The sequence below is a fragment of the Phlebotomus papatasi genome, chromosome 2 (genome assembly GCF_024763615.1).
Source record: "Phlebotomus papatasi isolate M1 chromosome 2, Ppap_2.1, whole genome shotgun sequence".
NCBI classification, from domain to species: domain Eukaryota; kingdom Metazoa; phylum Arthropoda; class Insecta; order Diptera; family Psychodidae; genus Phlebotomus; species Phlebotomus papatasi.
This window is the reverse complement of record NC_077223.1, coordinates 31,029,119-31,047,580: the sequence shown is the minus strand read 5'-3', so window position 1 is coordinate 31,047,580 and position 18,462 is coordinate 31,029,119. Positions and strand designations below refer to the sequence as shown.

Sequence of the window (18,462 nt, the reverse complement as noted above, 5' to 3'; positions counted from 1 at the left end):
TACACCGCAGTGACACTTTGGCGCTTTTAGTACATCCATGGAGAAGCAGCAAAAGATGATTGTAAGAATTTTCTAGTGGTCTTTTGTGCCCAAATTACTAAATTATTGGTCACTGCTGTACTATCACACAATTCCCCAGTATCCCTTGCATCGATTCCAGGTGAGTTTGAGCAGCCTACTATGGTGTTTAAAGTGGAAAAAGCCAGTGAATTGACCATGGTTGTCAAGTGTCTCTTTCAACCCCCTCCGGGGAACAAAAAAGGTTGTGTGTGTCCAATTAGGTGATATTTTCTGTGAAAATTTCCAGGTTTCATTCGTACTTTTTGCTAAAAATCTTTTGTATTTGTTTTAGTGAATAATACTGGCTTTTCTTTGTTTTCCATACAATGGCCGAATTGCGCGGGGGGTGTTCAGTGCAAGGTGTGGAGAAAGAGAGATTGTCACTTTTTTCCGGACACATCAAACACATACTCAAAAAAAAATATTGTGTTTTCTGAGACGGCAAATTTGTTGCAGAGATAGACATCACCCTTGGATTTGGTGGGATTACCAGGAGAGAGATTAGAGTTAGGTGAGAGTGAAAGAGAGAAAATACACGTGTGACCAAAGAGAAGTGACATTTGGGCAGAAAAAAATATTATTCTCCAATTAAGTAGAGAAAGTGTGGGAGTTGTCTTAGTGGTTGATGAAGAAGAACTCCCTAAATCGCCTCCCGGCTGAGGGTAACAACAAAAAAATGGAGACAGACACGAATGGACGGGATGTTGAAGCACCCGTAGAGAAGATGGACACCCAAGATCTCGAGTGTATCGATGCTAATGTCATTCCGGCTAATGTCTGTGACACACCAATGCGCTCAGAAGAATTCGACGAGACACTACCAATGGAGGAGAATGTTGATTTTGCACCAACAGCAACATCACCCCTTCATCCATTTGGACAACAACAGACACCAGCAGCTGAGCCACCACGTGAAGATTCAACAATGGAGGAAGAAGATCATGCCAGATCAGAAGCCACATTTACATTTCGCGTGGAAGAATTCAGTAAGCTCAATGAGCAACTTCTATCGCCACCATGCTACGTCCGTAATCTCCCATGGAAGATCATGGTGATGCCAAGGACTACACAGGGTGGTGATCGACCACAGGCCGACAACCGTTCCCTGGGCTTCTTCCTGCAGTGCAACGGTGAAAATGATTCGCCATCGTGGACATGCAAAGCCACGGCGGATCTAAGCATTCACAATTTTAAGCCGGACGTCGAACCACTCAGCCGGAAGATCACCCATGTGTTCTACAGCAAGGAGAATGACTGGGGATTCAGTCACTTCATGTCATGGAGTGATGTTCTCGATCCCGAGAAAGGATACATCATGGATGATGCAATTGTCCTGGAGGTTCATGTAGTGGCTGAGGCGCCTCACGGTGTCTTCTGGGACAGCAAAAAGTACACAGGCTACGTTGGTCTCAAGAACCAAGGTAAGCACACACATTTGGCACAATTCTACTCTATCCCCTTCGACTGTACACTGAGAAATCCGAAAAAGTTAAAATAACATTCCGGAAATGTTAATTTTACCCTGCAATATTGATCCGAAATCGGTGTAAATATTACCTTTTTTAGGTGTATTGGGGGTTAAAGTTACCTTTTTCATGTTAATTTTCCCCTTAAAAAGGCGTAAAATTAACATTAAAAAATGTTGATATATTTTTACATCTAAAAAATATTAAAGTTATGAGGAAAAAAGTTAATCGCACCCTCTTTTTTTCTCAGTGTAGACAGAATCCAATTGGATTTCTTAAACTCAATTTTCTTTACACTGAGAAAAAACGGGGGTGCGATTAACTTTTTTCCCTCATAACTTTAACACTTTTAAGGTGTAAAAATATATCAACATTTTTTAATGTTAATTTTACACCTTTTTAAGAGTAAAATTAACATGAAAAAGGGTAACTTTAACCCCTAATACACATGAAAAGGCTAATATTTACACCGATTTTGGATCAATACTGCAGGATAAAATAAACATTTGCGGAATGTTCGGCTCTATTCTGCGAATAAAGATAAAGATAAATATGAAGAAATAAAGATAAATATAAAGATTTGGTATTCTACAATCAAAATTTCATAATAAAGCTGTCAAATATCTTTATTTTTAGATTGGATAAAAATATTTCAAGATTTGGTATTCTGCGCCCAAAGATTTCAAAGTGATTCTAACCTCAATATTCTTTATTTTTTCATAAAGATTTCAAAGGTGATCTCGAGGTGTTTTGAAATCTTTATTTGCGTTTTGAAACTCGTTTGAAAAGCATTAAAGCCATGGAAGATCTTTTAATTTATTAGAAAATTTAAGGATGTAGAGGAAGTATAAAGAGGGTAATACGCTAATACATTAGGAATACAATAAATACAACTTTATTTTTTTTTATTTCTACAAAAAATACTTATATTAAGTCATACTTCGAAAAGATGTATTATTTCAGAAGACGGTAAAATTTTGATGAATTAAAAATCCGAACTGAATTTATTCTTTAAATCTTATTAGTTCGACAAAGATTGTGGAAACTGCTCTCTCTTGGAGTTCGAGCAGTTAAAATCGTTGGTATTAGCGTTGGATTACACAGTGATCATTATTTTTCGATCTAATGACAATAACAGTGATGAACCGGTAGCTGAGAGTTATCTGGGTTCTCTATGACTGACTTGAAGTTGAAGGGATCTCTTGCATCTCAGTATGTAGTTAAACAAAATTTTAATTTTTGACTAACTAACTCTGTTTTGCTGCCAGATGTTTCCTGATTCTTAAACCGGTAAAACCATCTAAGATATTTTGTGAAAATTGCACTCATAAATCTACATTAAAAATAATTGAATATAAAATTCGGGGTTTCTGTACCTTAATCCAATCGTCTAAAATTTATAAAACATTCCCTCTGATTTCTTGATGTTCAATAAATTTCAAGCTCTTTTTGTTCCGGAAATATTTTTTTTCTCAAAGTACCGGAGAAGTGTATGAAAAGTGAAATTATTTCCAGGACTTTTGCACTTAAAGTTGTCAATTTTGTAAGCTATTTCATACCACCCGAAAGATTTTCCTCGTCCACCACAATTTTAAAAGAAAATTTCCACTCTTTGTCGTGAAAATTAACTAGAAAAAATATCTCCTACCAAGAAATCGGCTTGGTTGACTAAAGTGCCAAAATGACAAGGCAGACAAGGCATAAGTGACAGTTTGGATATTGAAATCTGCGTTATTTATTTGCGTTTCTTCGACTTTTTATCCAAGATCGCAGAATGCAAAATCTTGAAATTTTTAAAATCTTTATTTTGAAACTTTATGTTTATCTTTATTCGCAGAATAGAACCCGTTATCTTAACTTTTTCGAACAAGAAAATTGGAAGAATTGATTCTTTCTATTTGAGAAGCTTAAACATACTTTCTGTAATCGATTTTTATAATATGTCTTTTCACGTTAATTTTGAATATAACAAACGCTAAAATAAACACTTAAAATATTGATTGAACTTCAGATAACAATAATATCGACTTATTTCTCCAGTCACGCTAAAGCTATATTCATTATTAATTGGACAATTGCAAACTAAAAAGCGTTATTTTATTCAAAGCATAGGGGAAAGTACTCTCCCTTCGAACGTTCATGCCTTCGAATAATGTAAATTTTGTTCTAGTTTACCTAAGAGACTTACACATTTCTATTAAATATTAGTTAGCTTATCATCAATTATTGATAATTACGTAATAATTTAGTGTAAATCTCTTACGAAAAACTAAAGAAATTCACATTATTCGAAGGGATGAACGTTCTAAGGGAGAGCACTTTCCCCTACCAAAGACTTTATAGAAACAAATTATTTGAATAATAAGTAATTATTGATTTTGAATCTCTGAGAACCAAGTGCAGATTTCTCCGGATTTCGAAGACCTTTCTATTGAATCCAATGAACTCAACGTAATCGGTTAAGAAATATGCTTTTTAGAACTGTTTAATTTTTGACCTTGAAAAACTATTATAAGGAATCGTTCAAGGTCATTGTTGCATCTAGACAAAAAGGCCATCAAAGCAACTTCTACAAAAATATGATGAAACAGGGAAAATTAGTCAGACTATCGATTTTCTATAATAATAATAATAATGCTGGCACAAAATTCCATGAAGGAACAAGGCCTTCCCGCAAAGGGATTTCTAGACATGCATTATTATCCTTTCTTGTACGGGATGAGGTTGTCAGTCCCATGCCCGTGGAATCAAGTGCAGTGTAGCTCACTGGATGCAATCTGAACGCCTTTAACGCCAGAAAAATTCCTGGTGACCTAAAGGGGATTCGAACCCGGGACACTTGCATCATAGAGCGAGTGCTCTATCATTTGACCCATTGAGTGATTTTCTATACTCGTTATAAATTGAATTATTGAAAAAAACAAGGTTCAAAGCTTCCAAGCCATAATTTTCAGACGAATGAAGGAAGTTTGCTTTAAAAAAAGGGGTGCCAAAGCGTCCCAGGCTTTGAGAAGTGCTCGAAATCGTCACTTAAATGCTGTACCTGAAAAGTACACAGTATAATACCCAGCGCACAATAACATTTGTTTTTTAAACATGTTTTTGACATTTCTATGAGAGTGAGTGAAATCTAGATCTAGTTATCTTGCTCAATCTTATAGGAAATTTTGAAAACATATTTACAAACAAAAGTTATTGTTATATGGGAAATTTGTGTGAGAACTGTCAAAATTTCATTGTTTACTATTGCAATTTTTTAATCATTTTTCGCATTTCTAACCGTCTAATTGTCTTCTAGAATAATTGATTGGATTCTTAAAATGTGCCAAGGTTCTGGGATCAAGTCTCAGACCTGCTCTTACATATTTTTTTTCTTCTTTGTTCTTTTTTCTCTATTTATTAGATAGACTTTTAACAGATCATACACATAAACCGAACAAAAACTCAGTAGAATCAAAGTACAGAAAAGAAACCGTTTTATAAAATACACAAATTGACAATACACAACAATACAATACACAAAAATCAATACACAAAATTTCCAATACAAAAATCTCACAACCATAATACTCGTGCAAAAATTACCAACCATAATGGTTGTAATTTTTTTACTGTGTACTTTCGCATTATTTACTATTTACCGACTTAAAGAACGATTCAGAAATCACTCAAAAGACCCTCCAAAATAGTTTTAAGAGTAATAGAATTGATATTTGGACGAAAATTACTTATCGGTTTATAATCGTTTTTTTTAGTGGTTTAAAACCGATTTGAACCGAGTAATAAATCACTCAAAATATTGCCCAAAAATACACCTCAGGAGCAATATAATTGAATTTTGAATAAAAAATAGTTATCGGTTATGAACCGGTTCAGTTTTATCGGACATTCCAAGACCTTTCCAACGCGTGCAAACAGGATACCATTCGGTTGAAAAACAAGTGTTTGTAAAAGTACACAAAATTCTCGTCAAATGCTCATCTTACGAGTAATGTTTGCGAAAAAACTACAAACTTTTACAAACTTGTTTGTGGGTTATACGATTTACGAGCATATCGTGAAGGCCTCTCCTACACACTAGGAGCAATTTCCTTAAAAAATGCCTTTTTTAAAGAAAATTTCCCTAATCCTTGTAGACAAAAACGTCAGATTTTTTTTAAAAAAGGCAATTTTTGACGAAACTTTCTCCTAGTGTGTAGACGTCATAAGTCAGTCCCCAATAGAAATTCAAAAACATTTACGAATAATTTTACAATTTTTTTTGTGTAGTGTTTATCGGTTCTTTACCGATTTATAAATCACTCAAAGGACCCCCCAAATTAGCTTATGTAGGAGTATTACAATTGATATTCGAATAAAAATTACTTATCGGTTCAAGCGCTTCATTGCCGCTTCGTAAGCTATTGAAACTGGTTTAGACTTGTCAGAAATTCCAAGACCTTTCCAACGAGCCCAAACATGATTCCATTCGGTTGAGAAGTACCCTTTTTAGAGCCCTTGTAACCTTTGACCTTGAAAAACCGTTATTAGCAATAATAATTCATCTGCAATTTCCTATATGGACGAAATAGCCGCCTCGTCCGCCTAGATAATTTCTAAAACATATTCATTAATACAGAGGGCCAATTTTTGAAATTCTCACTCGCAGCCATGAGCTCTTTAGTAGTTGAGAGAAATTAACTCGCACACCCTACAGATTCTTGAGTACGTGCACCTAGTACTTTAGGTTATAGAGAAGTCGTTAGAGAATGATTTGAACTTGCGGAGTGTGCAAGTAAATTTCTCTCGGCCACTAAAGGGCTCGCGCGGGTGCGAGTGAGAGTTTCAAAAATTGACCTTCAGTAATCGCAAGACCTCCCAAAAATGGTTTTGAGAGGAGTAGGGAAAAATGAAGGGCATGTTAATGGTCCCAGGATCAACTGAAGGCCTCTACACATTAGGAGCAATTTCTTTAAAAAAAAATGCCTTTTTAAAGAAAATTTCCGCTATTCTTGTAGGCAGAAACGTCGGATTTTTTTTTAAATGGCAATTTTTGACGAAAATTGCTTCTAGTGTGTAGACACCATTATGGGGACTGTCCTAAGTCTCTATTTATCTCTAGCTATTCTAGAAGAACGCTTAATATCCATATTCTTCCTCAACATCTTGAAAGTTTTTCCTTAAGCTTTGCGTTTTGGCTTTTCCGTAAACTCAATAGTCCTTATTTCGGTCAATGCAGGTGCCACGTGCTACATGAACTCCCTGCTGCAGACACTTTACTTCACCAATCACCTCCGGAAGGCGGTGTACAAGATGCCCACAGAGGCAGATGATAGTAGCAAGAGTGTAGCTCTGGCCCTTCAGCGGGTCTTCCATGAGCTTCAGTTCTCCGACAAGCCTGTGGGCACAAAGAAGCTCACTAAGAGCTTTGGATGGGAAACCCTTGACAGTTTCATGCAGCACGATGTGCAGGAATTCTTGCGTGTCCTGCTGGATAAGTTGGAGAGCAAAATGAAGGGTACTTGCCTCGAGGGTACTATTCCTCGGCTGTTTGAAGGAAAAATGTCTTCATACATCAAGTGCAAGAATGTTGAGTACACAAGTACACGCATTGAGACTTTCTATGACATCCAGCTAAATATCAAGGGTAAAAAGAACATCGATGAGAGTTTCAAGGACTACGTGGCCACTGAAACACTCGATGACGACAACAAGTACGATGCTGGAGAGCATGGACTGCAAGAGGCTGAGAAAGGAGTGATCTTTGTCTCATTCCCACCCGTCCTCCATCTCCATCTCATGCGTTTCCAATACGATCCTGTCACAGATAACAGTGTCAAATTCAATGATCGCTTTGAGTTCTACGAACATATTTCACTGGATGCTTATCTGCAGGAACCAGAGCAAACACCGGCCGAGTATACACTTCATGCCGTTCTGGTGCATTCTGGTGACAATCATGGTGGTCACTATGTTGTCTACATCAATCCACTGGGTGACGGAAAGTGGTGCAAGTTCGATGATGATGTTGTTTCTAGGTAAGTTTTCTTACCATTTTCATTTTTTTTAATCCAGGGATTATTATTTTAAGATGAATTCTGAGGGTTTAGGTAATAACTGATGGTTTTCAAAGCGTTCTATCTTTAGAAAATGCTTGACCGCTTGTTTAGTAGTTCAACAAATGGAAAACAGAATCCGTGCGCACGAGTTCGAGCTTTCCTCGTCAATTTTTTTTGGTTTTACTCGGTTTACAAATGTTTTTACCAGTTCGAGGTCCACTTTATAATTATCCTGAAATCTTTCAGAAGTAATGCCCGATATTCTTTCTAGAAACGCACTGATATTTTCAATTGCGTTATCACCATTTCAAATTATCCTAGTTCTTGGAAATAGGCTCCAGTCAAAAATTTTTCGACTTCAGATTTATCAGTCTTAACTGTATGCGCTTCCGAAAATTTTGTCTACTATAAATGTTCATCCATTCATTTTCATTTTTAACCGCTTATCCTTATCGGGGTCGCGGACCTAACATACTCAGGTTGGCAGCCCATGTCTGTCGATCTTCCACCTTTTCAGGAAGATGTTCCCGGTGGATCCTAAGGCACTCCAAAGCAAGATCCTGAATTTGCTTCAAGAACCTTGTCCTAGGTTTGCCCCGATGTCGACGCCTGCTTACAATGGCTTTATAGCTTTTCTGGGGATGATATAAACTTTACTATTCAAATCCCTTTCTTGGCCTCTAACATAACAAATTTTAGTATGAAAATGTTGTACAGCAAAACGATGCAATATTCTTTGGAAACGAACCAAACACATATCGAGATGGGTTTCCAAGATATGAAGTTACGTGTTACGTTACTTCTTATTCCTGGGATTTCGGTCAGGGTGCGGTGACCCTTGGTGCCGAGAGCTTATTCTGACCAGCTATCGCGAACAATGTATCTTTATCGACGGAATTGTCTTGTTCAACTCCCTTCCCTTGCATGCCGGATCATCACTGATCTACATCGCTAAATTCTACCAGGCTGGGTCAGGTTAAATTCTTTCTTTTTTTTTTGTTCCAATTTTCTGATTTTGTATTTTTCTACCTTTCTTTTCCTCATCCAATTAAACGATTTAAGAGGACCGAACCCTATTGGTATTGATTCAAATAAATGAAAAAAATGTGGAACTGGTTGTTGGTTTTTGGGGATTAATGTTGAGTAGAGTTATAAGGTACATAGGGTAAAGGCTCATAATTTTGTACAGTCTGCTTATAAGCATCGATGTTCCAAGTTTTAAGTGCGAGATTTTCGATACTAATTGACTTTTTTTGTTACTCTCTTTTCAGAAGGGTTGTTTAGAAACTTGGCAAGGGTTTATTGTCTTTGTTTTTACTAAAATTATTCTTAATACGTTTAAAAATGAATTGATATGTAGAGGTGAATTTGACTCTTATTTTGGACAACTTGGTTATTAATTTGGACAACTTGGCTGTAAATTTGGACAGCTAATCCGCCTCAACAGGATGCTCCCTTGTTCTTCATTTCATGAAGCAATCTTATCAAATCCTCTTCCTGTTCATGTAAGGGAAACGTATAATGTCACAAGAAGCCCGGAAACTTTCCATATCATTCATTAAAGTGAGTTGACTTCGGTAATCCAAGTACGTGCGGATTCGCGCATTCCCCCTGGCCTTTTCGGGAGCCTTTTAAGTCTTTTCTCGTTACCTCTCTTTCGTAGAGATGATGCTCCTTTGTTTCTCCAGGCATTTGTCCAACATACTCATCACAAAAGCTAAAAACTTCACGAAATTTCGTGAGAAAAACACCTGTCCAAAATAAAGAGTATCACCTCACTGGTGATTCTCTTAGAAAATTTCCCATTTTTTCACACGAAAATGGGATTCTGATTCGTTAGAATAGAGGTCACGAAATAAGACCCATTTTCCTGTTCTAAATAAACTCATAATAGCCTTACAATGTGATTTTACTTTAGGTGGCCAAAAGTGCTTACATGGCCAAAAGGGCTGACTCTACCCTAAGTTGAATTTTCCTCCAAAAGTTCCACTAAAATTACACAAAATATAAAAAGAAAAACGAGTTCAAAGGAAAGTAGTTGAAAGTTGACTTTTTTTGTTGCGATAGATAATCGGTTGAAAAATTACTACGACAATCGAATTTATTCTATTACACACGATAATCGTAGAAATATTCAACCAGCAAATTGAATGAAGTTTACGCTATTTACTACTATTTATTTCACTTGGGCCATTACTAAGGGCTGAATTTTATAAATTATGCAATTTATTTGATTCATTTTCAATTGTAAGCTGATTTTTTCTGTGGTTTTTATTTGAAATTTCAATTAGTTCAGTTCAACTAATAGCATTCAACTTGCCAATTTAATTTTGTTTTAATTGTGTAAAGTGGAAAAATAGGGATTGCACATTGTGTAATTGGCCTAGATGCAGTAGATCTGAAAGAGTTCTATCGACTCATAGACAAATAAGATAAGATTTTGCCAGGGGTCAGTTCTCCATTTCGGATTACCTGTGCATCCAGGCCAGAATTGGGCCCCTTAGGGGGAACTGGGGTAGTTGTAAACACTGTGATTTTGTCATTAATTTTAAGACTCCAAAGGATAAAACCCATAAGCATTCATAGATACCATGGGGATGTGTGTCCACAGATGAATTGGTCAATAAAATCCTAATACTTTAAAAATAAAAGTCGTTTTTCCCGAAAATGTTGATATTTCGATTATTTTGGTCATTTGGATTTCCATCTGGAAATTAAAAACTGTGTAAAATAATCGAAATGTAGCACTACCAGTTCTTTCCTACATCTTTTAGGATTATATTAATGAATTTACTAGAGAAATTGAGATTCTCATTATTTTAAAAGAATTAATAATTGGTCAGAAAACAGCATTTGGGGTAGATGTAAACAGGCAATTCTCCTGTAATTGTAGATGTCGCGAGTGTAGAATTCATGGCAAAATATTTGGTCTTCTTCTTCTTCATTTCATTCGTTTGACAGCTGCATCTCATGGTGGGAAATTTTTCGTTGTGTTTAATAAGAAGTCAAATGATGTCAAAATATGGGGAAAATCCATTGAAAAATGTCTTTGATTTGCATGCTTTTAGTTTTTTTGCTATTTTAATTATTCTTTGTTAAAAGTGTAGTGATTTTTTGAAAAATATACAGTCTTTATAAATCTCTTACGTAATTAAAATAATTGAAAGTGGTGCAAAGTTAATTTCAAGGGTGGAAAAAAGGGTGTTTACATCCTCCCCAGAAAGTGTTTACTTCTACCCCAGGTATTTTGTGAAAAAAGAAATATGCACAGTGACACAAATTTTATTTTTATGGAAAACTAAATTGTCTTCCAGTATCCGCATTACCTTCGATGTATTGCCTATAGCCAAGGGTAAAACATGAGCTAAGAAATATTTTCTAAAAAATCACTGTGTGCTTGGAAAATCGCCTCAAATTCGCATCTATTGAAAATGTTTTCATGTGCCCCAGTCTCCCCCATGCTTCCCCACTCCTATTCTATCTTATTTCCCGATACGGGTAGCCGCTCTATATCACAGGTCTGTGGGCAATCAGTGCCATTATTATATCACAGCACCCCTTCCGGTGTGTGTTTGGGATCAGTGACAGTGAATATTTGTATCGACTGAAGTAACACTTTCATGTCGAAACTCGTTCTCGTACCAGCCTTTATTGTTTGGCATTACTATTCCATTCATTCACTGGACGAATACAAAACCGGTATAGCATGAGAAATCTTTTTCTGCTGCTGCTCAGCTTCGAACCCGAGACCTCATAGTCATAGAGCCACTACTTTATCCACTGATCCACTTGAGGCTCTCCCATAGACAAATATTAATTTTAATCCTAATCAATTTTAGAAAGAAAAATGCATGAATGATTTGTTTTTGATAGATGCACGAAGGCTGAAGCCATTGAATACAACTACGGTGGACTGGATGATGACCTGAGCCTTCAGGCACGTCACTGCAGTAATGCCTATATGTTGGTGTACATCAGGGACTCAGTCCTGCCCACAGTTCTGCAGGATATCATCGAACAGGACATCCCCAGTGAATTGGTGGATCGTCTGTCGGAGGAGAAGCGTATGGAGCAGGTGCGTAGGTCGGAACGTAGTGAGGCGAATGCCTACATGAATGTACATGTGGTGCTGGAGGAATACTTCGAAGGGCACCAGGTGACAGATCTCTTTGACTACGAAAAGGTGCATTTGAGGGTGTTTCGGGTGAAACGTACGGCTACCATGACCGAATTGATGGGAATGTTGGTGGAAGCATTTAAGACTCCGGCTGAACAGTTGCGTCTGTGGCCACTGTCACAGCGGCACAGTCAACTGACACGACCGATGGTTTTTGACATTCAGGATGATGGCAATAAATCTGTCATTACAGTAGCAGATAGTCAGAATCCATGGACGGTGTTTCTGGAAATGCTATCACCGGATTCAGGAGTGGCTCATTTGCCGGTATTTGACAAGGAAACCGATGTTCTACTCTTCTTCAAATACTACGATCCAAATCAGAAGAAACTTCACTATGTAGGACATGGTTACTACAATTTAACGATGAAAATTGGAGATTTGGTGCCGGATCTACTGGATCGTGTTGGATGGTCAAGGGATACCCAAGTGATTTTGTATGAAGAACAGGCAAGTGGATATGTTGTGAGAATTAATAATTTCAACGAGACCATTGAGAAGAGCATGCGAGAAATTACCGATGGGGATATTGTTATCTTTGAGAAGCGCGAAAAGGCAGATAATTTGGAATTGCCAACAGTTGAGGACTACTTCAGGGATTTACTGTATCGTGTTGAAGTGACCTTCATTGATAAGACCAATCCCAATGATTCGGGCTTTACATTGGAACTATCACAGAGAATGTCATATGATCAATGGGTGAAGGTTGTTGGTCAGAGAATGAATGTTGATCCGTATGAGATACAATTTTTCAAATGTCAAACATACAAAGATGTCCCGGGAAATGCACTTAGGAGTTCCTATGATGGAACATTGAAGGACATTTTGATCTACAATAAGCCAAAAAGCACCAAGAAAATCTTCTATCAGATCCTCTCGATGAATATTAATGAGTTGGAGACGAAGAAGCAATTTAAGTGTGTATGGGTATCGGCAAATCTCAAGGAAGAGAAGGAGATTGTGCTGTATCCTAGTAAATGTGGCACAGTTAAGACACTCCTCGATGAGGCAGCTAAGCAAGTGGAATTCTCAGATGGTGGTTCGAGGAGGTTGCGTTTGGCAGAAATTATTGGTCATAAGCTCAATATGGGACCATCTGAAGATACCCTACTGGAATGCCTGCAGACAAGTGCTGAACAGACACTGACCAATCAGAAGATGTATCGAATTGAAGAGGTACCCAAGGATGAGGTAAATCTAGCTGCTGATGAGCAACTTGTGCCTGTAACGCATTTCTACAAGGATATCTACAATTCATTTGGTATACCATTCTTCATCAAAGTGAAGAATGGTGAACCATATGCTTCACTGAGGCGTCGCATTAAAGCTAAACTTAGTGTGCCGGATAAGGAGTGGGAGAAGTACAAGTTGGCCATTCTCACGATGAACCGAATTGACTATATCACCGAAGATGAAGGATGTGTCAATGTCAATGAATTCCGGAGTCAGACGACAAATAATCCCAGACAGACAGCCCCCTACTTCGGACTGGAGCATGTCAACAAACTACAGAAACGATCACGCTTTAGCTATCTTGAAAAAGCGATTAAGATTTACAATTGAACTCTTACTTATATATTTGCTATAAACGCCAATATTGAATATAATTATCCCACTTCTGAAATCCCAACAACCACCCCACCTCCCCTCAATTTCCCATTTTCCAATCATTGTGTCTCACTTCCCTACCCGCATCGTCCTCCCCAGCAACAAAAAAAAACACCATCCCTCTTCAGTTTCTTACTGAGTTTCTGGCCATTTCTTCCTCAATTTCCCAAAATCCCAAATATTAATTTTTACACTAGAATTTCTATTGTAGATTGAAGTAAAAAAAAATTTGTAAAGATAAGTTTGAGCAAAATTCAATGATGGAGCATATAATAAAGTAAAAAAAAAAACAAAATACAAGAAAAAAGATAATTGTAAATCATGGTGACATACACGTGTAAAATGTTTCTTTGGAATGACTTTCGAGATTTGTGAATTTTTATTTTCTTTTGCATTCGAGTATTAACAATTCGATGTTCACGATTAATTGATTTTTAATAAAAAGGTCATACATTTAGATTTCGTGGAGCTGTTTTAATTTCTATATAGCTCACACATTTACATTATAGAACTACACAAATGTTTTTGGTCCTTTCCTGATAGATTACAGTAGAGTCTCTCAAATCTGAATCTCTCAAATTCGAACGACGCGACGTTTGGATTCAAAATGTCAATTGTGGGGTTATGTTAATAAATTCGTATTCTGGATGAATAAAAATCATATTTATATGCTTCTTCCTGATTGCTTACATACATTATGATCGTATAAAAAGAAAAGGAAGTATGTTTACGACCAAAACTTGCCAGAAAGCACGGCAATTTGATTCAAAGTACAATTTAATCTCACATAAATTTCGTTAGTTTTGAAAAAATCGTTCGAATTTGGGAGGTGAGAAATGTCAAAAATACCCCCTGAGCGTTCGAATTTAGAAGACTCTACTGTATTTCAGTCTCAAGAAACTCGTAGAATTTTAAATTACCGGAACCTTGCGTCCATCGCATTATATATCATACAAAAATTAAATTTTTTTGGATAACTAAAAAAAAATTGCCTGATAGAAATAGAAATATGGTAAGTTTGACATCACGCCGTTTTTGATAATATTTTCCTTCATTCTCTTTTCTGATTTGAATTCTTTGTGGTAAATGCTTTTCTTAGAAAGTTACACTACAAATAAATGTTGTATTCGGTGACCATATTTGATAAGGTCTCCCTGTCCCCCCCCCTCTTCCTTAACCGATTTTTTTTCATAATAACCATCTTTTAATCCATAAGGAGCTAATTGATTTCTAACTGATTAACATATTTCGAAATAAACAAAATTAGCTCAAAACAATTCAACTGAAAACTAAGCAACTTAACTACCTATCCTACAATAAAATGTACAATGAAAGGTCGCAACCTGAGCTATAATAAACACTAAAAATTTAGTGAAACCGAAAATGAGTGTAATGGGATATTCGACCGATCGAAAAACCAGCTTATGAAATTAACGTTCTGAGTTGTGGATTTCATAAAATCTTTCAATACCCCTTTTTCTTATCAAATTCGCACGTTAGGGTCATTTGAAAACCTTTTTCTGGGTATTAGGTCAAGGCCAAGTGTGTCAGTTAACAGGTATATTCTTTGGGTTGAATGCCCTTGACTTGTAACTGTGAAATGAATATTTGAGGATCTCCAATATAGCTGAAGTGTGGGTGGGACAATAAATCTGCCATTGCTTATCGACATGCTAGAAGGGGTTTATTTGACATAGAAAAGACAGGATATGGCTATGTGTATATTCTAACGATACAGCGGTTCTTGATCTGAAAAAGTGGGGTTTGAACTTAGAACCATGAAAGTTGAGTTTGTAGTAAAAATCGGACATAAAGAAGCCAATAATGTAAGAATTTGCGAACTTTTTGTTCAATATCACTTGTATTTAATATACAAAGAATCGTGAATCAAAGCAAGTAATACTGAAATCATCCGGCCTTCTCCGGCCGGAGTGGAGATAGGAAAAATTCCTGACTTCATCCAGGATCGAACTGGGGACCGTAAACGAGTAAACGAGTGCTCATTAGAGGCCCATGCTCTGCTTGACTTGCTACACGACCTTAACCAATGGCTTTGTGCAATGCAGTCGTTTACTCTCAGGGCTGCGAGACTTGGAAATGGTATGGTGGTAGGGTGAAAGGAACGTCTATTGACACTTTAAGAACTCGTGTCAGCACCTATTGACACCCTACTGTACTATTTGGGATATGAAATTTGAACATCTCTGTTTATAGTAAAAGGTATATTACAGAAAAAACGTTATATTACTTATATTTTACTAGATACATTAAATAATTTTCAACATTTTGACAAAAGTGTCAATAGGGGTTCCCTGTCGAACAGACGTTCCTCCGACCCTACGTACAATACAATTGAGCCGGCAGGCCATGGTGTCATGGATTTTGGTTTATTGTGGTAATTTTGCGGAATTTTGTTCAATATTAATTGTATTCCAGTACAGACAATCATCAATCAGAGCAAATGACACTCAAATCATTCAGTCTTCTTCGTTCTGGAGTGGAGATTGGAAAAATTCCTGCACCCATCCAGGATTGAACTAGAAACCTCTCATTAACTAGACGAGTATTCTACCAACACATCATCCATACAAACTAATAATCATTGGGAGAACAGCACTCTCAAAATATTTTGGAAAAATATAGATCTCCGATTGAGATAAGAGAGGTTGAAGAAAATACCTTCTTTATTTATCCAAATAAAAAAAACTTTTCTAATAATGTACAAAAAAAAATCTACGAACCTGAGGTGCAATTCTGAAGTGCTTTTAGTTGACTTTAGTAGCTCCAGTTTTCTACCTACATTTTGAGGAGAAATATTAACATTTTCAGTATTTTAAGTATCATATTCCTTAGAGTTAATTTCTTTATTAGAATCATTAGAATGGTATTTGATGAGATGATATACTGAATTTTCGCTATTTATCCTAAAAACAGGGGAATGACGTTTCCTATGTTTCCGATATGTTTCTAGCGTGCCGAAAAAACTTTATTATGTATTTTCTGTCATTGTGGAATGAATTAGAAAAAAAATAGAAATACAAAATAAAAGCCAATAGAATAGGCAACCCAAAAACCCCAAATTGGCAACCCACGTAGTTTTGGAGATATCTCGTGAAATGTGTAAGAAAACAGGGAAAAATTTACACTAAAACTGGTCGCATTTTTCAGAGCTAGTGTCACCCCTGCCTAAAAATGTATAGTTTAGTGAGGCAAGAGCTACTGATCATGACTAGAAATACTTCATAATAGCACCCCTGTCTCTGTCGACGAATTCTTTAACCCTTTCGACGAGACACTTTTTACGGACTGAAAATCCACAATAAAAATTAAACTGAGAGACATAATCAATGATAAGTGTTACATCTAACCTTGGAAAGTCCAACCGAGTCTGATTCGGTGTATTTTGTGCTTCTATGAACGATAGGGACAAAAATAGTCCAAAAATTTAAGTATTTTTTCTGACAATCCCAATGAATAATATTTTTCGCTTTATTGAAAAATATTACGTATGAGTATTGTAGTTTTTATTGCCAAAAGGGTTTTGCTTAAAAAAAAATTGGAAGTATACAAAATAAATAAAATCAATTATGAATTTGAGAATTTAAAAATTCACCATTTTTTACCTTAAATATTTACTACATAGCAAATAGCTAGAGACGCAAAAAAATATTCTAGATTCCTTCAACTTTCTACTTTACAATTATGTACATACGTAAGAAAACAATATCTTTAGGTAGTCAGGAAAAATTATTTTCTTTATGGGACACTGGTGTTCCAATCGTCCTTAAAGGGTTAAGGGCAGAATCACATTGACAGTAAAATGCTCACCGTCACCGTCAAAGCCTTCACCGTATTTCGCTGATTTACGCATTTTCATTGTAATTTTTACGCAAATTCTCAATTACCGTGTTACATTATCTCATACTCGGTGGCACTAGGTGAAAATAATATAAGAAAATTGAAGAAATAAAACGAAAATGCGATAAACGGTGAGCAAAAAAACTGTACGAAAAACTGTAGCAAAAAATCCTACAGTTTTTTTTGCTTACCGTTTATCGCATTTTCTCTTTATTTATTCAATTTTCTTATACTATTTTCACCTAGTGCCACCGAGTATGAGACAAGGTAATATCGTAATGGAAAATTTGCGTAAGAATTGCAATGAAAATGCGTAAATCAACGAAATACGGTGAGGGCTTTGACGGTGACGGTGAGCATTTTACTGTCAATGTGATTCTGCCCTAAAGTTTAAAAAATTAGAGTTTCATATACATAGGGGGAGGCTTTGATCGTTCGCACATACGCTACCTTCAGACACTTCATATTTCTCCTATATTCCTTTATGAATCTCACATATGGCTATATATTGTAATAGCTAACCTTAAATCCCATCTTTCCTGAAAAAATTGAGAGTCTAATCCTTTTTTCCTAGTTTCAGGAAGCAAAAAATAAAAACAGGTCCAAAACTGTAATTTTGCTGTGCAATATTTCATACGATTGTGCAGAATTAATATCACTTTTCTGAAAAACTACTATCACAGAGGGTAGAGGGGTTATTAGGAATCAGATTTATGTAAAAATCTTTTAGGCTGAACAGGCACTTTTTGTGGGTGGAACAAAATTCACAAACTTGACTCAGATTCATCGATCGCACATAGAAGACATGGCTTCTCTCACATTTTCCAAGAAACTTCATTTTAGATGCGATCCTTCATATTCACATCTATTGTAATCTACCGATTTGATCCACCACTAAAAAGGAAAACTTAAAAATCGTAAAGTTGATAAACTAGAAGTAATTTGACTCAAATAGGCTGCAGTTGAGTAATTATTAAGCAATTTTGCATTTCTTTGATATAAAAATATTTTTCAAGCTTGCACAAACTGAATGTGCAATGAAAGAATCACATCTGCAATAAGCTCATACAGTTTACAACTGGTTTTTGACAATCTTTGACATAACCTCACTATTGTGTTGTTTTGCATGACAAAGAAAAGAAATTGTCCGTAAGAAGATGTTTTGTGAAAATTTTAGCTTGTTCACCTGCTGAAGCTCAATATCTGTGCTAAATCCCGATTCCTGCAGCTGCAGGAACAGAGAAATCTTCAATGA

At 36.3% G+C, this 18,462-nt stretch overlaps 1 protein-coding gene across 1 annotated transcript; it reads left to right on the top strand.

The window, feature by feature from the left end:
• The first annotated feature begins 11 nt into the window (after positions 1–11).
• On the top strand, positions 12–13,808 carry LOC129803461 (ubiquitin carboxyl-terminal hydrolase 7). Its single transcript, XM_055850043.1, has 4 exons — positions 12–160; positions 415–1,481; positions 6,745–7,543; positions 11,438–13,808. Exons 2-4 carry the CDS (start codon positions 686–688, stop codon positions 13,302–13,304), a joined length of 3,462 nt encoding a protein of 1,153 aa, XP_055706018.1. The 5' UTR covers positions 12–160; positions 415–685; the 3' UTR covers positions 13,305–13,808.
• Positions 13,809–18,462: the final 4,654 nt, after the last annotated feature.

Coding starts and splice junctions, on each gene's coding strand:
- LOC129803461 (XM_055850043.1), top strand. CDS start 686: ATGAAGAAGAACTCCCTAAATCGCCTCCCGGCTGAGGGTAACAACAAA. Junction 1,482..6,744: donor CGTTGGTCTCAAGAACCAAG/GTAAGCACACAC, acceptor CGGTCAATGCAG/GTGCCACGTGCTACATGAAC. Junction 7,544..11,437: donor GATGATGATGTTGTTTCTAG/GTAAGTTTTCTT, acceptor TGTTTTTGATAG/ATGCACGAAGGCTGAAGCCA.